The sequence below is a fragment of the Nannospalax galili genome, unplaced genomic scaffold (genome assembly GCF_000622305.1).
Source record: "Nannospalax galili isolate Female #2095 unplaced genomic scaffold, S.galili_v1.0 scaffold243, whole genome shotgun sequence".
NCBI classification, from domain to species: Eukaryota; Metazoa; Chordata; class Mammalia; order Rodentia; family Spalacidae; genus Nannospalax; species Nannospalax galili.
The window spans coordinates 9,642,374-9,666,608 of NW_008353490.1; the positions used below are offsets into that span (position 1 = coordinate 9,642,374).

The following is a 24,235-nucleotide window of genomic DNA, read 5'->3' on the forward strand; positions in this document are numbered from 1 at the left end:
ACTACAAGCGGGTCAGTCAGGAGACCGGAGAGGGGTTAGACACCCTCAGCCAACCCGAGACCCACGCTGGGAATGAGGGCCCCAACAAGAGAGGCAAGTACCACCAGCCACTGGTCACTCGCACCTCTTCAACGCACTCGACTGAGATGCAAAAACAAGACGGGAATTGTGGGTCAGCCCCGCCGCGTCTCTAGACGTCGGGGCTTGCACGGCGGAAACCAGAAAAGTAGTCACAGACGAGTGATGGGACCTGTAGTTTCACAACGGCAAAACTGGCAATGCACGACGGGAATTGGGGGACCAGTTGTACTGCATGCTGGAACTCGTGTCTCGCGACATCAGGCTCACAAAGCACACTCCGGTACAGCAGTCCGCCGCTGAATGCCGGGACCCGTAGTCTCGCCACCTTGCTCTCGCAGTGTACGCCGGGAGTTGACACAGACGCCCGCGCTGCATGCCGGGATTTGTAGTTTCGAGAGGTCAGAGCTAGCATCGCATGACGGAAGTCTTGTGACAGCGATTCACGTCATATACCTGTATTCCCAATATCGAGGACCAGAGCCCTGCAGCTGTGGCTCAACGCCTCGGGGCCCCGGGCCGAGTGCTCAGCCGCTGCCTGAGCGCACGCATGCGTGCATGCGCTGGCACGTCATCAGCCCCGCCCTCCGTGACGCCACACTCCTCCCGGAAGTGGGTGCGCACAGTGCGGCGGGTGAAGCCGGTGTCCGAGCGGGAACTACAGTGTCGCCTCCGCCCGCGGTGGGCGCCGTGCTCTGAGCTCTGTTGTCCTTGCCGTTCGCCGCCCTTGCTCCTGCTCTCCTTGCTGCCCATCGGGCCGTGATGGAGGCGCCGCCTTCGGCCGGGGCGTCCACGGAGGGCTCCCCGACGGCAGCCGCGGCCGAGGTGCGCTGCCCGGGCCCCACGCCGCTGCGCCTGATAGAGTGGAAGGTGGCAGCGGGCGCGGCTGTACGCATCGGCTCAGTACTGGCCGTGTGCGAGGCTGCCGCCTCCGCGCAGCCCTCCGGGCAGGCCCCGGCTCGCGCCACCTCCGGGGGCTGCGTGCGCGCAGCGCGCGCGGAGCGTAGACTCAGGTCTGAGCGCGCGGGCGTGGTCCGTGAACTGTGTGTGCAACCCGGCCAGGTGGTGGCCCCCGGGTGAGTGTGCCTCGACTCCGGTCGTTGGGAGGGGGTGGGCAGAGGTGCTGCAGCAGGATGAGAACATAAGTGCTTTTGATTTTACCAACCTTTGGTATTTTGAGTTTTAGGAAGTTCTCAATGATCTTAAAGTTGTTTCCATTGGGAAATCCTTTGCGTTCGTTCTTCCGTAGTGTAGCTGGACTCCATCTTTGGAAGTGGAGACAACTTGGGTGGCTGTGACCACAGTAGTGACTACTCAGGCAAGTTCCAGGCTGGTTATTGAAATAGAAGTTGTGGGGCGTGTGTATCTTTAAACGCTCGTAAAACTGTGAAACGCGGTTGTAAAACCCGGTGGTTCTCCATTATAGCTAAGGAAAGGGCAAAACCCAGGCCTCATCCTGGTGACAGGGTAGTACGTCCTTGGGGTCATGCATGGAGTCCTTAGCTGTCAGTTGTGTCCTAACCACAGGGTATGCCTACTCTTGAGTTGGTTTGATCCACCACTGTCCAGTTTATGTCTGGCTTTGCCAGTGTTGTGTTTTGAGCCTGTGTTGACACGTGGGCATGTGAGTCACATGGCTGGTTGTTTTGATTGTAAGGAACAGAAACTGCTGGGAGAGGAGTTTTCCTGGGTTGGGCCGAAAGCTTCCCTCTAAAAAGGACTTTATAGGAACTGCCTACTCTCCCTCTGGTGGCCTCTAGTCACCTGTCTTTGCCTATGTTGAGTATTTGCTGCCCTCCATCCCTAAGGTCTAGAACAGCACTGGTCTTTTCCTACATGAGAGCACCCTACCTCACTGGCATGCCTGCTCACTTCCCTCCTGCATCTTTGGAGATGGTGCCTGTGATTCTTGTTTGTGGACCAAGCCCCTACCTTTGCCCTCTGAATGCTGGAGGATGGGTTTGTACAGCTGCTGGACAGATTGTTTCTTTGAGGCTGAACCCTGAGGGCACTGTTAGCCTGCCCTCTCCTTGACAGACAGGAATGTGGGCTTGGTAGGTACGTTCCTACATCAAAAAAGGTACTTCGGCTTCACTTGGGTCCTAATAAGTCTCAGCCCCTGGATGTGGCAGTGTTGAGGACTTTTGAATTGATTGGTAGAAAACCCCCAAATTGAAGAACTCTTCTCAATTCATTCTGTTTCTCTGTACAGATGCCTCACTGAGACCCAGACAGGTACTGGCATTGTCACATAGCTAATTAGCATAGATCTTCGTGTTCTGATCCACTATCCCAGTGAATCAAACCCAGCTAGTACATTGACCAAGGAGTAAACCAAGTGGTTAGCGCTTGTTCCCAGCTGGTATTTGTCTCTTTTGTTTGTTGGAGATCTGGCTTCTTAGAGCAGTGGCTTGCCACAGGACTCAGAAACTGATGGGTTGTGTCACTTCTCAGATGAAGCATCTAGGTGTCACCGAAAGGATTCCTACTGGTTCCTGTGCTACCAGTCCAGGGGTGGCTGGTGAATTCCTGCTTCAGAGAAAACCACAAACAATATTGCTTTTTTATTTTAAAATGTCTTCTGCCCTGTCCCCATTACTTGCATGCATTTGTGTACAGCATTTTGTGAGCATTCTGGGGATTATTGGAATGGCCTGACATTCCTGTTTCCTGTGGTATTCCTGCATGTCTGTATGTACAGGTTACAGGTGATCGCTCCAGGAAAGAGCTTCAAGCCCCATTTGCATTCCCTGTGACAGTCCCAGAGGTGTTGTGGAGTATGTTTCATGACTGTGGGCTGCCTTTCCCAGTTGAATTCCAGGTTTTTTATCATGGAGTCAGTGCTGCTCGAAGTGCAGTCCTTTTGGAGCTGCTGGTTCTTCGGAGCTCAGATCTGTCATCCTTCAGAATGCCTGCCATATTTTTGTGGGACACAGAAAATCACTGGGTTAAGTCACTTTGTGCAAAGACCCCTCCTCTGGGCAGTGTCTGAGTGGGTCTGTCCAGAGGAAGCTTCTCATAGCAGCCCCAGAGCTCTTGTCTGCAGTCCCTTCATAGCCGGCTTCCGTGGCATGCATTCCAGCTACCTAGGTCTTTCCCCACAATTCAGTTGTGTAGGTTGAGCATCCCTAATCCTAAAATCTGAAATCCAAAATAGTCCAAGGTCCAAAACCGGAACATTTAAGACTTCAAGTTGTCACATTAGGGGTACTAAGCATGTGAAGTCTGCAAACATGCCACAACCCAAACAGCCCCAAATCCACAGCTTTTGTGGTTCCCAGCTTTTGGGATAAGTGATTCGCATCTTAGGAATATCTTTCTAATGTGGGTACGGTTCCATCCTGGTGTGGGATAGTGCTCCTCATGGCCTTGTCAGTGAAGAACTAGGTGTCTCGCCCACACCAAGGGCCCTGAGCCAAAGCATTTCTGAGCAAGTCTCAGAATCACATACAGTTCAGACCATTTTATGACTGATTTATCCTAATAGTTCCCGGAGGTTTGCTCGGATACCTGCTCCCCTTTCTCTCAGTGCCGGGATTGCAGGTGTGCACCTACCAAGCCCACTAGTGTTCTTATGATCTCCCAGGAGTGCTAGCATTTAGTGACATTTGCATTAGACCTTTGTAGAGTGATTGTTGTGTGGTGGTCCTTAGAGAGTCCCTTTTCTCCATAAGTTGAATCACATCCACTTGTGCAGACTCACGTTGGGTGAACTCACAACTGTTCTGAGGAGAATCTTGACCTACCTTTGAGCTTGCCAGTGGGCAGAGGAGCTGTTTATGAACTCTCTTCCCCTCTTCTTGAACCTCCCCATACCAGTGGAACCTGTGGCGGTTGTCAGCAGCACCCAGCTCTGCAGACTGTTCAGAAACTCAGGTATCAGAGTGGCATTCTTGGAGGACTGCCTGAATAGTGCACCACTGACATAACCAGCCAAGACAGAAACTTTGCTCCCAGGGCAAACCAGACCCCAGAGTCTTGACCTATGCTCTGTATCGTGTGTTCCTCACTGGTGTCTCTTCTGAGGTCAGGTCACTGTGCTCTGAAGGCAACATAAAGAGGCTTCTCAGCATGGCATCTTTGGAGTTTCCCACCTATCCTTGTTTCTCCTGGATTCTCACAGCTGGCAGCGTACTTAGGAAGATACCCGCTTCCTGAGCAGAGCTGTGGTGGCACAGGTACTAGTCAGCCAGAGTGAGGTGACACAGTAGAGCCCAGATGTAGGCATTTGGTGACAGTCCATCTTATTGACAGGTTTCTTAACACCAACCTGTTTTTGCTGTGACTATGGGGTGGCTTGTATACTTGATAAGCACAGACAAAAGCTAGGTCCCTGTGGTTGTAGCTGTCATGGTTGTCTTTGTAGTCATCAGCAGCATCCAGCCTGACCACATCTAAGGTTGTTTTCAAAGAACCCTGTTTGGGAAGTTGAAATAATCACCAGCTGTCACTGTGAGCTGTGGAAGTATTGTGGAAGCCTTCATCCTGTTGAGTTGGAAAAAGGAAGCTCTCCTGAGCTTCCAAGGTCCAAGGTGTATCAGTGGAGTGCTACTCTGTCTGTGCTGGACTCTTCCCCGAGGTACATCTCATTAGGAAGGGAGAGTGATACTATGTCTTGGTTTGTGAGAGTGATACTCTGTCTCCATTTGCATATTGTTTACCTGGGTTACAGTTACTCTGATTGGAAACACTCTTGACCATTCACCATATGTCAGAAACAACCTCAGAACTGATTAGTCATGTTTTGATCTTAAGTTCCCAAAGGGAGGTTTGAGCACGTGAAGTGGGTAGGTGGGGGGGCATAAGAACTAAAAGAGGCAGAGACAGTGGGCCTGTGCATGAAAGACATTCAGCCCCTGTGTTTTGCTAGGGGAAGAGCGTCAGCCCTGCCAGTCCTGGTGGGAGCACTACCTACTCATTCCAGCTTCCTAGAGAGCCAACAGTTTTGGAAAACCGCCAACACAGTAACTTAGGATTTGCTCCTTGATTCAATATTCTAAAGTCAGGCAGTGAGGGGTACTCAAAATTCTAAGCACATTTTAGGCACCACTAAAATGCTTGCCTGTACAAGTATGGCTTTGGGAATGAGATTTCTTTTACACCCTGATGTCTAGAATCTTGGTGCATTAGTAGATTCTTTTAGCAAATAATTATGTTCCTTCCTGTTGACATCTGCACTAGAGAATTACTTGGTTTGAAGACATTCTCGCCTGAAACTAGGGAAATTGTTATTTTAATCGAGCCTGTTAAATATAAGGAATGTGTACTTAAGGTGGAGTTGCATTTTGTTCTGTTTTGTTTCTAGTTTTGAAGAAACTCGTGGGCCTTTCTAGTTTCTGAGTTTTGTGCTCAGGTTTTAAGTACCTCTGATATCTTTTTTTTTTTTCCCCTTTTTTTTGGTCTTTTTGAGACAGAGTCTCCCTGTAGACCCAGCTGGCCTGGAACGCACTATGTAGACAGACCAGTCTGGCCTTGAACTCACAGAGATCCGCCTGCCTCTGCCTCCCTAGGCTGGGATGAAAGGTGTGCACCACCACGTCTGACTCTGATATGATCTTCTAAATAGAAGCCCCTGAGGTACATGGGCTGTGAAGTATGTCTACTTAGGATGTAGACAGTAAGGCAAGTATGTGCATTTTGAAGCTTATCTACAGCTGCATGTTTTCTTTAGTTAGTTCTAAAAGAGATTAAATGAAGTCCTCAAATACTAGTACGGAGGATGGAATAAGTCCTGTGTGTGTGCGTGCATGCTTGTGTAGTATACATAAATTCTGATGTTAAAGTCAAACATAACAAATGATGCAAGTCCATTGTCTCAGGAAAATGTTTATATTAGAGAAGAGAAAATAGCACAAATCAATTTTGAAATGTTTGTGAAATATTTTAAAGATAGACACCTCTTAAAGTTTGTAAGTGGAGATCTCAGTGAATTTTAAATCAGTACACATATGCACATAAAAATCCTTTTAATTTCAAGAACTCGCTATTTTTTTAATTTATATGTGTTTTAAAGTCGTTTTTTAAGATTCTTGGTAGTTTTCATATGGTACTTTAAATTGTGAGTAATACATACACAGACATACACACTGAACTGGGGGGAATGATGAGTTTTTAGGTGGTGGGTACCCTGTGGCTTGTGGCTTTGGCCTTTTCTCTTGAGGAGTGGTGATGGTGTTGTGAGGCTGCAAGCATTTAAGCCCTTGGCTGATGAGATTCTGAGGCAGATTTGGCTGGCACATTCTTGTGAAGTCCAGTTTCCAGCAAAGGCAATAGGGTGGGTGACAAGTGCTTGTAGCATCCATGCTTTTGAGGCTAGCGGCTCTAGACCACAGAGGTGGTGAGAGAGGTCTGTAGAGAGTCCCTTGAATCTTACTTAGCTGAACCACTGTAGAGTCCAAGATGGGCCTGGGAATTGGGCTTGTCATCCTTATTTTAGTTCCTTCTCCAAATCCAAAGCCTGACCAGTCCAGTTGTACTAGGCTCTGTCGTGGCCCCCTGCTTTCTGAATAAGTGCCCAATATAGTCACAGCCCAGCTCCAATTGAAAGTTGGCATATGAGTGTCGGTAGCACCTTCCCTGTAGTGGTTTCAAAGTGTGTTCTTTCACACACACACCCCCTTTTTGTTTTATCTATTGTGTTTTCATGTGAAGTGTCCCCCTTTTGGCTCACAGAAGGCTTGGTCTCCAGCTAGTTGTGACTGGATCATGGAGGTGCTAACCCCATCAACTGATTAACCATATTGAATGGGCTATTAGGAGATAGGGGCGTGATTAGAGGAAGTAAGTCCCTGGGATTGTGCCTTAAAGTGGCTGTCTTATCACCCTTATCACCGGCCCTTCCTGTCTTTCTTGCTCTGCTTCAGAGCCACCATGAGGCGAGCAGTTCTGCTCCCCTACTCTGTTACCATGAAGGCCGAGTAACCAGGAACTCTGAACTTGAGGTGAAATAAATCTATCCTCAAGTCGATTTGCTCAAGGCACAAACTTAACTATCACAGCCATAGTTTCAAACTTAGAGAAAAGTTACAGAACAGGGCAAAGAAATCTCATATATGTGTCACCCCCAGGTGATCCACAGATGTCAGCATTTGCTGTGTCACTCTGCAGTCATCAAAATCAGCAGTTATGTCTATGCAGGGCTGTGTACTCTGCAGACTTCCCTGGTTTTCCTGATGGTGTTCCTTGTAGTAAAAGCAAGCTCTGTCGCTCTTTGTGTTCAGTTGCATGCCATGCATCAGTTGCTTGGTCTTCTCTTTCTCTTAGCATTATCGGTAAGTTGTTTTCTGGAATGTCTTTTGGTTAGATTGTGATTCTGCATGTGGGTACAGCTGACAGGGAGCGACAGTGTCCTTTCAGAAGGCGCGTGTTCATCTGTCAGTACCATACATTCTCATCAAACTTTGGCCTTAAAATAAGCAGGGTTTGGTGTGGCTGCACTCTGAGGCTCTTTGAAGCTCATGCAGGTCCTAGACATCCAAAGTACCAATGTTCTCCCTGGGCTGTCCTGGGACAGAACCTGTCAGTGTGTGTTTATGGACACAGGCCCAGGCTCCAGAAACACCAGCGATGGGCTTTGGGATGCTGGGTGAGAGGACACAGGCAGCAGGAATACAGCAGCTTGGCCTTCAGCAGGCACTTACCCAGAACATTGCCCAGCTTCCAAGATGCAGGACCATACCTGCCCTATTGATGGAAAGTGTTAGCTTTTTAATCACCCTGTTTTTGCTTAGCCTGGTGGCTGTGTCATTGGCATTCTCTTTACCATATGCTAGGCTTCCAAATACAGCTTTGCATGAATGTCAGATTTTGTAGATCACTTTGTAAGATGTAACGCTTGTGTTTTGTGCCTTGTGTTACTTTGCTGCTTTCTGAGGGAGCTGGCAGGCCTGTACCATTAGCCTTAGGGGTTCAGAAGGGATGAGTCACTCACTGCCTAGGTGTGGGCATCAGGAGCATTTGGTAGCCTTCTGTGCTAGCCTTGTGCATCCTTCAAGACATCAGTTGTCATGAGAGCAGGATTCTTAGAGTCACTTCGAGTTGGAAAGATCAAGCTTAACTTTAGTATTTGATGTTTTTATGAATATAAATTTTTGTGCCTTAACCTTTATAGATACAAGTAAAATCACATGGCAAGACTTAACAGACAAGGTTTAGGTTTTGAGGTTTTTTTGCAGTGCTAGGGATTGAACCCAGGACTGTGTTCATGCCAGGCAGATGATCTACCACTGAGCTATACCTCCAGCCCTCTGAGGTTTTGAAATCAAGGTATGTTATGAGGGATGCAAAGAAACTATGTTATCCTGTGTTCAGCCATACATGCTGGTCCTGCAGAGGGATGCTCCTGGAGGTTTTGATGGCACCTGTGTATTGTCCCTGGATTGTTTGGTGACATACGCTGTCATATGTCACAGCAGTTTTCCATGTAGATTAGCTTACTGACTGACAGGTACTCTCATTAGGGATGGATGTATCTAGAACACTAAAAGTAAAGTAAGTAAATAGGGATAGCATACACTCCAGTATACCGTTGGTCTTCTGTCTGTGCCTCCGTTTTCCTGGGCACATGGGACATTCTAGGCCTGCTAACTGTACTGCAAATAGTCTGTGTCATGTGGGTTATTGAGCAGTGACTCTAACGTGCCCTCAGTGTGATATCTAGAGATATCTACAGACACTGCCATGTGTTCAGGGGAGCAGAATCTGCCCTATCGAATAAGGGCAAAACCTTTTGACTCTAGTACAGAAAATCACATGAATCCTTCACTCAGTGAGGATGTTAAGACCATAGTGCCCAAAGCACAGGAGATTAGACTACATAGCACATACTGTGCCCTCACTCTGGTCACACAGCCTTACTTCATTTCCTACCTTGCCTGCCTCTTCCTTACTTGTCAAGTGTCTATACAGAAACATCTTTCTGCTCCAAGTAGAGCTCACCATCTGTGCTCCTGCCTCCGTGCTGGTTTGAGGGTTCTCCAAACGCTTACTGCTTTTTTTAAACTCAAGAAATTGACTGTGAGCCTCTCTTCTCATTGAGCCTTTAAGAACAGGGTTGTGTACCCCACTGGTTTAGATTATGGCCATGTTTCTCCAGGGTCTGAAACTGAGCCTATTCCCACAGGAATTTTGCCCACAGCTCAGTGTTAGGCCTCTTTTCCAGGGAAGGCTGAGCTGGGCAGGGAGCCTACTGAGAGACTTGGCCTTGTTACCAGCTCTGCCCTCAGAGCAGTCCTCCTAGGTAACTTTACCCTTGGTCTTAGTGGCAGCTCAGTGCTGCCATGCAGAATGTCACATAGCTTCTTGGGCAGACACAGGATAGAGGATGGATGACTCAGGCCAACTCCACATGGGCTGGGGGGCAGGGCCTCAAGGAGCCTCCCTGTATCTGACTTCATGCTAACAAGGTACAACCTGGTTGTGCATCACATGCTTCCTTGTGTGGCAGGTGTGACTGATGTGCCCATCTCAGAGATGCCTATTTGCACACTGGAGCAGAATCCAGCAGTGTGCATGTAGAGATGGCTGAACTGGTTCTGATGTTTGTGTGGAAATGCAGGGAACCTGGAACAGCAACTTGGAAAAACAGTAGAGTTGAGAACTTCCATTACCTGGTTTTGAGACTCCTTGTAAGCTATAATAATCAAGGTCCCATTGGTTTTTACTGTTGAGTTGTGAGAATTCTTTATTTTTGATAGTAGTTTTTTGCAGATAGCAAACATGTCCTCTGACTTGTCTGTACAGCCCATCCAGAGAGTTATTTCACTTTATTTTTAAATATTTTATTTTTATTTTATATGTATAGTGTACTGATTGCATGTATGTAAATGTACCCATGTTGTACAATACCCATGGAGATCAGAAGAAGGCATTGGATCCCCTGGAACTGGAGTTACAGATGGTTGTTAGCTGCCATGTGGGTGCTGGGACCTCTGCAAGAGCAGCCAGTGCTCTTAACCACTGAGCCATCTCTCCAGGCCTGAGATTTCTCTTTTACTGTCAGCTGGGTTGGAATGAGAAACCCCAAAGGCCAATCCTGATGAACAATTTTGGGTGTCTGTGAAGGTTTCTTCAGAAAGAACTAACTAGGGATGGAAGATCCACCTAGAATGTGGCCCGCACCATCCCATGAACTTGGGCCCCAGACTGAATGAAAGGGGAAAAAAAGTATGAGTTTCAGAGGATTGTTAGCTACCATGTGGGTGCTGGGAACTGAACCCGCATCCTCTATAAGAGCAAGCTTTTACCGTCAAATCTGAGAATTCCGCCTAGACCAAGATCTTGTAGATATTTTCTCTTTTTTAAGGTGAATAGTTTTGCATACAAGCCCACTCTGTCATGTTGTGACCCATTGTTTTCTCTCTTCATACGTATATGTAATGAATTTTAGTTGTTTCCATGCACATTTTCCTTTTCTTCCCAACAAGTCCCTCTTATTTTCATGTCTTCTTTTTGTGTGTGATCCAGTGTTTAACTGGAATTGTTTGCAGTGGATAGGAGGTTATTTACTGGAGCATGGGCAACTTATTAGTGACTACACCACTGAAAAAAAATGACCCCTCCTTCCCCCAGCAACCGTTAACTGCCAGTAGATCCTCAGGGAAGAATGGGACCTCACAGGACATTCACCCATCTGTGATGAACTGTTGTTGGGCCTCATGTTGTGGAAGTTTCCTACAGATAACCACAACTACAATGAGTTCATGAGTGAAACAGCTATTATCATCTAAAAGACATCTTTTTGATGCACATCTCCCTATCCTCTGCCTCTTACATTCTTTCTGCCTCTTCTTCCATGATGTTCCCTGAGGCTGGGAGCAGGTGGTGGAGATGCCTGGTTTAGGTCTGAGCATTCCACTGTCACTTATTCTCCACATTTTGGCCAGTTCTGGGTTTCTGCATTAACTGCTGCCTGCTATAATAATAAGTTTCTCTGAATAAGACTGAGCACAGCACTACTCTATGGATATAAACATAAGTATTTATATTGCAGTTTGACATCATGATCATTTAGCAGAATAATAGTAGTAACTCCTCCCTTGCTCCCCTACCCCCAAGGACTGTGCCTATGGATTCTTGACTAGGTTTACAGAGCCAGGCATAAGTTCCCGCCTGTGCGGTGGGCCTCAAATCTAATTAGAAAGCAGTGATTACACACCTAAGTCATGCCACTACTGCACCAGAGGGTGCAGGCCTTTACTGGCAGGTTGTTACTGTAGCTGGAAGGATCCACAGCTGGGTCAGACTGCTGGCGACTTTTCTCCCTGCCAACAGCCTGCATAGCACCTTCTTGTACTCTAAAAGCTGGCCAGTCAGGAAGAAGTTTTTAACTCAGTTCCAGCTTGGTTTCTATATATTCTGTGACCAAAGTATGTAGATGTTTTCAGCAATAGGATTTATCAAGTTATGGTAGGCAACCAAGAGCAGTGACAATAGCACGTGTTGTTTTCAGGGCTTCTGGGGTCTCTGACCAAAAATTTGAAGGGAGATATCCCACACCTGATACTGGGGGTTTTGTTTAGTTATGATCTGTTTTGAGTCAGACTTTGTATAAAATGTGAGACTTGAGCTCAAAGTTCTTTTTTGTTTGACTTTTTCGTGCCTATTAGATCATGGCACTGGTACATGGATAGAAAAGTCTATCCTTCCTCCACTGGATTGCTGTAGAGCCTTGGGCTTATGCCTGGTTCATATGAGTCCCTCTCCCAGACCCCTGTGCATAGGGAGATAGGTCGTAGGGGCCAAGCACCCTGAGCCTATCCACAGAGGTAGGCATGGTGCTGTGCTTCTTGGCCCTTGGCCTTCTAGCTCTGGGAGGGTGTGGCAGAGAAGTGCCCTACTTTGTTCCTGTGATGCCATGCTATGGCCCAACTGCTCTCGTTCATCTCTTAGAGTGTTGTGAGGGCCAGCAGAATCTGTCAGGGTAGAGTACTCTGGCCTACAGTAGGACAGGTCAGGCCCCTTTGGGAGCTTCTGCTAGGGGTGGGCTAGACTTTGAGAAGCAGAGTGCTCTTGACTGTATAGAATAGGGCAGGGCAGTGCTGGTTTCTGGAAGGTGACTTTGGGTTAACTTAGAAAGCTCAGCAACAAACATGGGCCTAATAGACTCCTCACTGTGCCATGTTGGGAGAGTGAATCTGCTGGTTTTAAAGTCTTGAGATTACTCTGTAGTAATCTCTCTGAGGCAACAACCAGATGACCAGTGTTTGGGTCTAATAAGGAAAATAGCTTCTTTTTATATAAAAACTAGGAAGATGGGCACGGTGGTACATACCTATGATCCTAATACTTAGGAGGAGGATGGTGAGTTGAACCCAGCTTGGGGTACATAGTCAAACCCTGTTTCAAAGGAAAAACAAACAAACAAAATCTAGGAATATTAGAGTTCCCTCAGACAAATGTTAGCTAAATATGAACCTGCCTTGAGGGGGAGTCATCTGCAGGGGGAAAAAGAATTTATTTTGAAAGTATACCAACTTGTCGTTACAGTATTCATAGGTAAAGTTTTGATTTTGATGAACTTACCAGAAAAGTAAGAGGAGTACATATACATATTTACTGTCTTGAAACCATCCTTGTTTTCTCTTCTTCTGACATCCTCCACTCTGCTCTCTTACACAATAGCTAGTTGTCTTGTCTCATGTGAGAGACCTGCAGGTGAAGAGTCCCTTCATTTATAGTCACAAACATGAGACCCTAGTTGGTGAGGGACCCATGGCTAGAGCAGTGTAAGAGTCAGGTAGAGCTGGCAAGATTTGAGGTTAAGTTCTCACTTGGGTGCCCTTTCTCACACAATATGATACACTCGGCACACCAAAAGATCTTTAAATGTACTTTGTTGATGCTTCCCTGTGTTTTCACAGAACACTTCTGGTACGATTGGAAGGATGCAGCCACCCTGTTGTCATGAAGGGCCTGTGTGCCGAGTGTGGCCAAGACTTGACCCAGTGAGTACATGTGGGGAGTGAGGCTCGGGCCTTCTGGACTCTCAACTGGGTGGGCCTGTGGGCACTGGGGGTATGCAGGGCATGGTACAGGACCCTGCCACCTCTGCCCAGAGTTGAGCCTGACACTTTGGCCAACTTACCAAAGAGCTAATCCTTTTTGTTTTCATACCTTCATGTCCTGAAGCCCTAGATTGTCTTGAATGCTCTCCTCAAGTACTTCAGGAGAGTACGGAGAGCATACGCTGTCTTCACTGTGGGGACCACAAACCACTTGCTGTATCTGGAGCATCTGTCTCTGGAGGTGTTGGTGCTTTGACACTGCGCCTGCTTTTCCCGTGCTCTGTGTAGCTAGCTGACCACTGATGCTAAGTAATCTCCATTAAGTATTGGTGACTGTCAGTCTGTTTTATTTTGAGGGCCTTTTTTTTTTTTTTTTTTTTTTTTTTTTTTTTGTCTTTTTGAGACAGGGTCTCCCTGTAGCCCCAGCTGTCCTGGGACTCACTGTATAGATCAGGCTGGCCTTGAACTCACAGAGATCCACCTGTCTCTGCCTCCCGAGTGCTGGGATTAAAGGCGTGTTCCACCACGCCCAGCTTGAGGGCCTATTTTTAAAAAAAATATATTTTATTTATTATTTTTATATGTATGAGCTTATTGCCTGCATGTTTGTAAGTGCACCCATGTTGTGCATTGCCTGCAGAAGTCAGAAGAAGGCATCGGATCACCTTAAACTGGAGTTATACATGGTTGCTAGCCCCGATGTAGGTGCTGGGAATCAAACCCAGGTCTTCTGTAAGAACAGCCAGTGCTCTTAACCCCTGAGCCATCTCTCCAGCCCCTTGAGGGCCTATTTATGTTTCCATGTAACTGTAGTTGATTTTCATGGAGGATTTGCCCATGTTTATGACTGAGCATGTAAGTGTGGTTATGACTGAGAAATGTCTGACTACCAGTATGAACCAGAGGCTGAGTTTTAGACTGTGACAACATTTACATAGCTGCCTACACAAGAGAGTTGTGTGTTAGGATAGCAGTATTGGTTACCTACAGTGAAGGCAGGGCACTCACAGGTGTGTTTCCACGTGCAGTTAACCAAACATTTTTCCCGTGTTCGCAGGTTGCAGAGTAAGAATGGGAAGCAGCAGGTGCTATTGTCCACAGCAACCGTGTCCATGGTCCACAGTGTACCTGAGTTAATGGTGAGCTCCGAGGTGAGTAGAGGGTGGTGGTTCTGTGGGGGGACTGAGACATGCACCAGTAGTCACCCTTTTAGCAGCAACCTTCATCTGAGCTATTTGTGTGGTGTACTGCCTTCCTAGAGACTTGGAGGCTCCACTGGTTCCCATTTCCCTTGTTCTCTTTCATAAACAATTGTGGATGCTTTGAGGCCCCACAGCTCTCGGTTTGCAAGGTGACAACACACCTTGTACTGCCAACACAGCCACTGGAGTGGCCTGGATTCCCCTTAAGCCAAACTCCCTGAAAATGTTGTGGCAAACACCTAACATGAAGGCACTCTTGATGGTATTGGTTAGGAACATGTCTGTTCCCCTTGTTTTTCTTGATAAAATTGAAATTTATTTTGGATCCAAATACAAATACTTTGTTGTTTTTCTTTTTGACCTTAGCAAGCTGAAAAACTCGCAAGGGAAGATCAGCAACGACTGCATCGAAACAGGAAACTAGTCCTCATGGTTGATTTGGACCAGACCCTGATCCATACAACCGAGCAGCACTGTCCCCAGATGTCCAACAAAGTGAGTGATGTTGGCTGTTCTTATGACAACTCTCACAGCAGCCTTGGACCCCGTGATTCCATTCTAAAGTACATTATCTTGTTTTTAGGTGATTTCCTGTGATCACCTGGATGTGGGAAACAGACCAATCAGTTGTGGGTGTGATCTTACATATCTATTGTATCTGGGCTGGTCCAGGCAGCACTGAAAGTGCCCTCTTACTGTTAGCATTGAACTTTTGTGTGAGGTCCCACAGAGTGTAAGCATTCAGAGACTTGGAGGACAGTGATGGGGGAGCATAGGAGCACTGCTGGAGCCATGGTCTTAGGAAGGTATATTGATGTGAAATGCCTTGTAGCTGGATCTTCAGGGCAAGAGGATGGCTGGGTCTGTGCTCAAGAGAACCTGGGCTGAAGATGGAGTCACCAAGGGGGAGTTGAATTTTCCAGGGTGAGATGAGAAGGAGCCAGGTGCTGGACCCTTTTCTGGTACATGCCAGTTTTCTTGTAGCTCAACTGATTCCTGGGAATGGAACAAAGAAGTTGAGCTTTGAGAGTAAGAGGATTTTAGTACCTTTGTAGGCATGCAAGCTTTTAATAAGGATGACCTGGCTAGGGTCAGGTTACCATGTTTAAAAACATTGGCTGTTAGACAGATGACACAGAGACTATTATTTTAGATCTGAAACCTTGCAGATGTGACCAGGTCTAAGGACAGAAAGATATTAGAAGCCAACCATAGCCCAAAGTATGGTCCACCATAGAGCCAAGTTCCCTTGCCTGACTGAACCACTGTGGGTATAAATAGTGACATGGGAAATGTCTGGTGAAAACACCTTAGTGTGACAACTGTATAGATAGCTTTGTTAAGGTTAGCCTAATAAATAAACCAAGTGATCTTTAAGTTCCGGTGTCTTGGTCTGGAGGTTGAACATGAGTTTTTTTATGACTAGAATTCAGTTTCTGCGGTACAGCTTATATTTTTAGTTAGATTAGTTTTCTGCATATTGTGGGATCTTATAGAATCATAAACTATTTTCTTTGGTGTAATGAAAGTTCTTACTAAATATTTTCAGGATGTTATTCGTATCACCTGACATGTGTATTGAACAATCTGAAGGGCATAAAGACTGGAAACTTTGCACCTGTGCATCCCAATGTGCATGCGTTCCCCTGATGTTTTCTTTTAGTGTGCCTTTGGAGTTGTACATTTTAAGTTAGTTCAATAAGACATCTTAAAGTAATACTCACTTTCAGGGGATCCAGAAAGATTCAGTGTCTGCAGGTCTTTGTGGGGCGGTTTAGGCATAACCAGTCCTCAGCTAATAGCAGTGCTGTAGGATGCTTATACTTTACATCTAGGAGCCCCTTATGACCTGGGCCTGTAGCCTTTGACCTAGCTGTGTAGCCTTGGTCACCACTAAAAGCATAATTGCAGGCCTGGAGCCAACTTGCCACCTGAGCACTGGGTGGCAGCTTAGAGAAGGACTGCCGAATTCCTCCCCTTGGACATCCAGGCCTTACCATATGGAAGCTTATATGACAGATTTCGGAAAACTGTCCCTAGAATTTCTTTTCTCTGTGTCTTTTGTCAGAGCAGTTTCACCAATCATGGAGCCTTTAATTTAGAGCTAGCGAAATTTATCTAGGTCTAAGTAGGCTACCTTTTTAATTCTTGAAAATCAATGTTTTTGCTGAGAAAATGAATTTGTAAATAGAAGTAAAAGAATTGCAGTTTCTAAAGGAATGTGGGTTTATCTGCACACTGATCCTGGGAGTTATATTTCATATCCCGCCAAGATGCTCTAGAAAACTATTTCAGCACTCGGGTTGTATGTGAGTAAAGCTGTGTCTCAAAGCCAGCAGTTGCTTTACACCAATCAGGGGCCCAGCACCTTCCATGGGTATGTTCAGAACAGTGGCTGCAGCTCTGTAGTTTGACAGATAGGAGTATGTAAAGGAGCAAAGATATAGGTGATGTCACTCATCAGCAGGATGATAACACAGACCAGAGTTGCGGCATGAGGCCTGACACTTATCCCAGGAGCCTATCATGAGACTTAGCATGACTAGGTAGTCATTACAGCCGTCGTCGGAGGATATCCTAGTTATGGTTATCCCAGGCACTTATGGGGTAGTTGTAGTTTCAGAGATGACCATCCTAAGTAGTTACAGGTGGTTATAGGTAGTTTATAGTTTACGAAGTAGTTATAGGTAGTGTTATAGGCAATTATTATAAGGGATAGTTACAGGCTGTTGTCATTATAGTGGCTAGTCAGCATAGTTTTCGAGGTAATTAGTGGCATCTATCATCATAGATCGTCCCATACCTGACCTGTGGAGTCTTATGGGTCTCAAGTCCCCTGCGCTTTCCCCCACACCCGGTCTGACAGTACCCTTGTACATCTCCAGATCCTTTCAGGGCCCATAGCTCAGGTGCTGCCTGGGCAGCTCTCCTTGCCATCTCTTCTCACTCCTGCCTGTTCTTCACAGGGCATCTTTCACTTCCAGCTGGGCCGGGGTGAGCCAATGCTCCATACCCGCCTGCGACCTCACTGCAAAGACTTCTTGGAGAAGATTGCAAAGCTGTATGAGCTGCATGTTTTCACTTTCGGCAGCCGGCTGTATGCACACACTATCGCAGGTCAGTCAAACACAGTATGTGGTCCTTCCACAGGAGTGTAGACAGCAGACTATTTCTTGTTTTCAAGGACATTTTCTTCAAAACAAGTAATAGTGCAGAAGCTCAGTCTTAGGATTGACAGTTGCAGTCACCAGATAGTGACTTAGGATTGAAGTCACCAGATAAGAAATTCTGCTCCCTGGCCCAGCTGAGAAGTTGACTGGGACCATAGAAAGAAAAGTTTATGTGGAAGTGTTTTCAAAAAGTTTTTTCAACTGTTTAAAAATGACTTCAGAGCTCTGTTGTTCAGGTACCTGTGTTTACACCAAATGCTCTAACTGCCAAAGTGAGTAAGCAACCTGAAGCCCGAGTTTTTGACCTTTGTGTATCTTGACTGGACATGAGCTCTTAACACTGGCCATTACTTCCAACTGCTCTTAGTGTCCAGTGGCCACCAGGTGGCAGTACTGGCTGAGGAATGGGTCTGGGTACAACCAGATGTGACATAACCTCTGAGCTATAATGCGTCACAGTTTCAGCGCCTCAGTGACAGGTTGAAGACAATGAATTCCAGCATGGTCATAGCACCTTGGTAGCAGTTGCAGAGCTTGTTCAATGGATTACTTTAAAATCCAAAGGTCTTAGGGCTGGGGAGTTGGCTCATTGAGGAAACTTTCCTATGTAAGCATGAGGACCTGCGTTGGGATCCCCAGCACCCAAGCAAAAACCAAGCATGGCAACACTCACTGACCAGCCAATTTAGCCGAAACTTCGAGATCCAGGTTCAGGAGACCCTGTTTAAAAAACAATAAAATAAAATCAAGGCAGAGAACAGTAGAGGAGGACACTCAGTAGGGCTTCTGGCCTCTACATGCATGCATGAATGAGTGTACCCACATGCTCACACACCATATAGATCACATACATGCAAAATTCAAAGGTCTTTCTGTCTTTGATGTTGGAGTTAGTCCAGAATCTCCTTTTGGTCTTTAGTGCCTTTGCAGCCTTTTTTTTTTTTTTAAATCTTTGTTTTTTAGTGTAACCTTAGGTTCACAGCAAAATTACAGAGCTTTCCCATATACACATACTCTGCCCCCACACACACCTTATATGCCCTGTATATACCCTGCCTTCCCACTGCCAGCACCTGCCCCCAGAATGATGCACTTATAATGATGCACTTATAATTAAACCTACACAGATACTGTATTAGTCATGAATATTTAAGCCATGTACTAAAGTTAATTCACTTTATGACTGAAATTCAGTGAGTTTTTTTTCTCCTCTAATATTGTGACTCCTGTATACCTGGAACATAGAATTTGAAGATTCATGTACTTGTAATAGGAAAGTAAGTCAACATTTCTCAAGACAGTAAATAAGATTTCCATGGTCTGAATGCAAATACTATCCCTTCATCACCAAGATGAAGACATTAGGAGGTGACCTTGGGGAGGTTATGAAGGTGACCTTAGAGAGCTACCTTGTCCTTCCACTCTGAAAGGACATAATGAGAAAGTACCATCAGCAGAATAGCCGCCACCCATCACTACGGCTACTGATACAGTGATCTTAGATTTACAACTTCCAGAACTATGAGGTATAGATTCCTGTTGGTTATAAATACCCAGTCTGCAGTATTTTGCTGTAGCAGCTCCAACAGCCAAGACTTCCTTGTATAAAAGTAGATCCACACTCAGGCTTGTGGCTTTCCCATTGAAACCTTGCATCTCTGGGTGGTGATTAATGACTCACTGTGTAATAATGACAGTGGTACCAGCTTTAGGCAGGTGACTAGGAGAGACATCAGCAGAGTCTGATGAACGCATTCCAGTTACATAAGCTCTTTGGCACTTAATTTTCTAAGTTAAAGGTGTCAGAAAAGTTAAAAATTAGAAAAATACCTGTCATTGTCATCATGTCCACATGTATTCAGCTTGCTTGCTTTGTTTGGTGGGGTTTTTTGTTTTGTTTTGGTTTTGGTTTTGTTTTTTTTTCATTATGTTATGTAGTTTGACTCAGTATACTACACATTCATACCCTGTTCTTCTCACATACGATTCTTTTATCACTAAGGATATTAACAAATCTCTCACATAACTGTGTAATTATTTCTTTTTGAACATTGCATTCATTTTGCTCTTTCATCATAAAAAAAAAGCATCCACTGAACTTAATTAAACCTGAGTAGATTTGTCTCCCTTTGGATTGGACCCTGTGAGTGAGCTCCTGAACTGATATTATTGTATGTAGGGCTTCCTTCCTGGAAAAACTGGCATGACTTACACGTGAATAGCCCCACCCCATGGGTCCACATCAGATGATATTAACCCAGTAGAGTACATAGCCACCTCCAACTGGAGGCTGAGCAATCCCTGAAGGCATCATTTTTTTTTTCTCCATCTTGGTTTTGTAAGTTTATGCAATGCAAATGTTTCTTATTTGGGGTTCTTTCAGATGTTATTCAGTTTGTAGTTATTCAGGACAGCTACTAGACATCTCTCTCTTAGCACTCTCTTCTGGTGACTCATCTGAGCACATAGACCATTAAGGACCAGTACAAGGGAGACTTAGAGACAGCTTCAGTACTGGATAAGAGGATGTTTGCTTAAGCAGCGTCACATCCGTGAGTTTCAATTGGGTCACACCCTCATTTGTCCCTCTGACACTCCATCCATGTAATCTGCATTAGATCCATATTAGCAAGGCCCCAGTGGTAAATGTGAAGAAGAATGTCAGGCTAGAAAGAGGAGGAGCTGTGGTGGTTGTTTGCTGCTTTGGTAGGGTGCCTGCACTGATGCTTCTGTGTGACAGTGCCACACCCCAGGAGCCTGCTGACAACCTGGGCTCCTGGGGTTGCCAAGAATCTTGCTGCATTGAGCCCCCCTGGACTTGCTGAGCACTATGCAGCCTCATTGGGTACCTATTCCATTTCCAGCTGTGGTTTTATGGTGGAATTCCAGTATCTAGCATGTCCAAAGCGTGTTGTACAAAATCAGACAGCAACATCCAATAAATAAGAATGTAGGTGTAAAATTCTCCCAGGAGCACTGCACCCCAGACTCTGAGGACCCATGGACATCGATATAGGGTATAAAGAGGAATAGCAATCACACCTGCAGATACTAGAACCCAGGTGTGTTGCACATGGCACCTGAGGGTGATTGTGGATACTAGTGGCACTAGTGAGAGGTGGTATAACCTTTATGAAGTGGGGCCTAGTAGGAAGAAGTGAGGATGTCAGGGTGGTGTCCTTAGAGAGAATACTGGGACATTGTCCTTTCCTCTCTTTACTTCCTGGTTACCATGAAGAGAGCAGCTTTCCCCACCTCATGTTCCTGCTATGATGCATTCTATTTCTGCCATGATGCACTGGACTGTTAGATGTCTAAAGCAACAGAGTCAGTAACCATCTGATGGAATCCATCAGCCAAAATTTTTTCCTCTTTGCATGCTGTTAATTTCATGTATTTGCTATATAATGACAGGAAACTGACACACTGTCCCTATCAGAGTACCCCAAAAAGGTGGATGACCACCTTGGAACATGATGTAGAGCCATCACACAATACTAAAGCCTACTTTGCTCACAATGACTTCACCCTGTGTCTACCAACATGGATTTGGTACTAACCAAGATTTCAGGCATCCTCTTGGGGCCCTGGAATGTGTTCCTTGGCTAGGAGGGAGACAACTGTTTAGCTCTTCTGACTTAGTGTGAGAGAAAGAAGCTGCGTGGATAGCATTTTTTCCACTGTCATTAAATGGCCTGGATTACATTTAACAGTGGTGTGCCAGCCACCCTTAGCTCAGATCAAAGTGTAGATGGATCCAGAGCCATTGTTTAGTGGAGTATAGTAATTTATTTGCTTGATTACAGAACTGCCTTCAAATAGCTTTATCTGAGCCATTTAGCTTAGACAATACAGTTGCATATTACAGATTATTTTAGATTAATACTATTGTAGATAATAAATTTGCTTTGTTCTTTAGAGAATCTGATGTTTGTAAGAGGAAAGCAGACCCAAGTGAGCACTGTTGGCAGTGCTGTGCTACATGCACACACAGCATCATCTTTGGCCTTTTTCTTTTCACAGGCTTTTTAGATCCTGAGAAGAAGCTTTTTTCTCATCGAATATTATCTAGAGATGAGTGTATTGACCCATATTCTAAAACGGGAAACCTTAGGTATGTATCTGGCCAAATTATTGCTGAGGCAGCTCACTATTCAGCTTACCTTTAAGAATTGAATTTTGAGAATCAGAGTGATAATTCTGTGTTGAACATTTTAACCCCTCTCCTCTGATTTTCAGTGGGATCTATAGTGTACGCAGAAAATTTGTCTTTGACCCAGACTCCCTCCTCCTCCTGCATGTGTCCTGAGTATTGCCCTGGGTGCTTGACCCTTGAAGTACCAATCCTCTCTGCCCTCCCCTGGACACACAGCCTTGAAACTGCTCTTTAGTGGTTCATTATTTCTGCCAGAAGTGGTGCAGTGATCATCTTTGCCCTGCACAGACCCAGTATCAGCCAATTCCTCTCTCCCCATCCATCTACTTGTCCCTGTCTCCAGCTGGCTTGGGAGATTAGGTCTTGAATTTCAGGCCTATTCAGACACCTGATTAGAACTCACTACTAAGAGGCCAGAAGTAGACGTGAATCCCTTCCAGGAGTCTAGCAGTAAAGCCTTTGCCTGTTTTTGAATACCCCTGGAGGGCCTTGGGGCTCACTTAGTAGGCAGAGTATCCTACAGAAAGGCTGATAGTAAGTAGCAGTATGGCCAGAGCAACTGCCCAAACTTCAGTTTTCACTCATACAGCTTTCAGAGTTGAAGGATGAGGAGACCAGACCAGTATCTCAGAGTTAGGATTTCTTAGGAATTTGCCTGGCATTCACCCTACTGATAATGTGTAAAATCCTAAGTTAAATGGCCAAATTGCTATATTTTGCCCGTTTCTACTTTCTCCTTTTTTAGCAGCTTTTTACGTGTTTCCTGCCATCCCTTAAACTTTTGAGATAGGGCTGGCTCCTCCCTACTCCTACTTGGAAAGCAGTTTGATTTCCTCTGAAATTTCTCATTCTATACAAGGAAGGAGTTCACCATTTCTACCCAGAAAGGGCTGTACCCACCATTCTTACGTATCATTTGTTTCCAGTGTGCTTCTCCATGCTCTAGCAGCTTTGGGTGGCAGGTGAAGGGGGTGTGGCTTGTACAGGTACACTCCTCTGAAATTTCATTTTTACATTAAGGGATCCACAGAGCCTTGAAGGCTGTGCAAGTTAATATTAACTAGAAGAGAATCTGAGGTGTTCACTTGAAACACAAACCTTGATAGCATTAGAGTGAACAGACTGATGAGGGCAAGAGAAAGCATGAGATGACATTGGTGCTTTATCAGACAGCAAAGCTGTCTTTAGACACAACTCCAGTAGAAACACTCTGGGTAGGCATAGCTGAAGGTCCACTCTACAGGTGTCAGGTGAGCAGTTGGGTCTGTACCCTGGGCCTTTGGACTGCCTAGATATGTTTGTGAATGAGTTTTACTAGAATGAGGCCTGACCTATTTGTTTACAAGAGCTGAATCTTCAGAGTTGAGTTCTTACCTGTGGTTGGTCAAGACTGAAGTATTTATCATCTGTCCCATTTTAAAGTGCATCGTTTAAAAAGAAGAATCTAACAATGGAAAAAAAGTGTATTTAATGTTACTTTCTCTAGAAGCCAAAGTATAAGTGTGAGCTAAATAAAAGCCCCATCAGAGTTTGCCTTTTTCTAATGAATCTGATTTCTGCTTATTACATACAGATGAGAGTCCTAAACTGTTCTGCTTAGCAGGCAAAATAAATGATTATTGCAATTGGGTATCAGTTATTTTATGTAATTGCACATTTTTGCTTGTAGAAATCTCTTTCCCTGTGGAGACTCAATGGTTTGCATTATCGATGACCGAGAAGATGTCTGGAAGTTCGCCCCTAACCTGATAACTGTGAAGAAGTATGTATACTTCCCGGGCGCAGGTGATGTGAACGCACCACCTGGGTCCCGGGAAGCTCAGACAAGAAAGAAAGGTGGGTGGCCTCCTTGTTGCTTTAAAAAGAAATAGCATTTTGCTTAACATTTATTTCTTATTTTTATCTTTATAATGACTTATAAATTTAAGATTCACTTTGTTATTTGCTTTCTACTTATAATTCAATTTTCCTGAGGTAGTTGGGTTTATGTAATGAAAACTGAGATATTAAAAAAATCATGCTAGAGGCTGGTGTTGTGATTGTATACTGTTTACTATCACACACATAGCCTTGGGTTCAGTCCTCAGACACGGAGTGGGAAGTATCCCACTATCATAAGCATTTTGTCAGTTGAGTAAGATTTGGACTCTGCATCCCTTGGAGGGAGGGAGGCCTAGGCCATATCTGCTTCTCTTGTAAGAAATTACCTCAAAACACAGGGATTCAGACTGTTGTCTCCATACAGATTTCAGGGAACTATGTCTTTGTTAGGCAAGTGTGAGCCAGAGTCTGTCTGAAGTAAGCTTAAATTTGGGGGTGGGGGTTTCTGCCTTAGGCTTCCAAGTTCTGGAATTATAGGTACACATCACCAAACCCAGTTTAAAATTTTTAATTTTAAGTGTTTTGATGAACTTTAGTGTGGTGGGGTTTTCTGTTTAGGTTTTTTTGGTGGTGATGGTGGTTTTTGAGACAGCCTCAACTATGTCTTGACTGACCTGGAAGTTGTTATATAGACTAGTGTGGCCTGAAACTCAGAGATCTGCCTGCCTCTGCCTCCCAAGTACTAGAATTAAAGGAACTTCAGTTATGAAACAAAATACTTTGAGGCATACAGTTACTCCTATA

The 24,235-nt window shown here is 45.3% G+C and overlaps 1 protein-coding gene across 7 annotated transcripts in view; it reads left to right on the forward strand.

The window, feature by feature from the left end:
• The first annotated feature begins 692 nt into the window (after positions 1-692).
• Positions 693-24,235, forward strand: part of Ctdp1 (CTD phosphatase subunit 1) — a 75,414-nt gene continuing 51,871 nt past the window's right edge. For all 7 annotated transcript variants that reach the window (XM_029554821.1, XM_017802619.2, XM_017802620.2 and 4 more), the window contains exons 1-7: positions 693-1,154; positions 12,939-13,022; positions 14,140-14,233; positions 14,651-14,779; positions 17,251-17,401; positions 21,478-21,568; positions 23,280-23,446. In XM_029554821.1, coding sequence (XP_029410681.1) covers positions 841-1,154; positions 12,939-13,022; positions 14,140-14,233; positions 14,651-14,779; positions 17,251-17,401; positions 21,478-21,568; positions 23,280-23,446 — 1,030 coding nt within the window. In that variant the 5' untranslated portion in view covers positions 693-840. The remainder of the gene's footprint in view (positions 1,155-12,938; positions 13,023-14,139; positions 14,234-14,650; positions 14,780-17,250; positions 17,402-21,477; positions 21,569-23,279; positions 23,447-24,235) is intronic.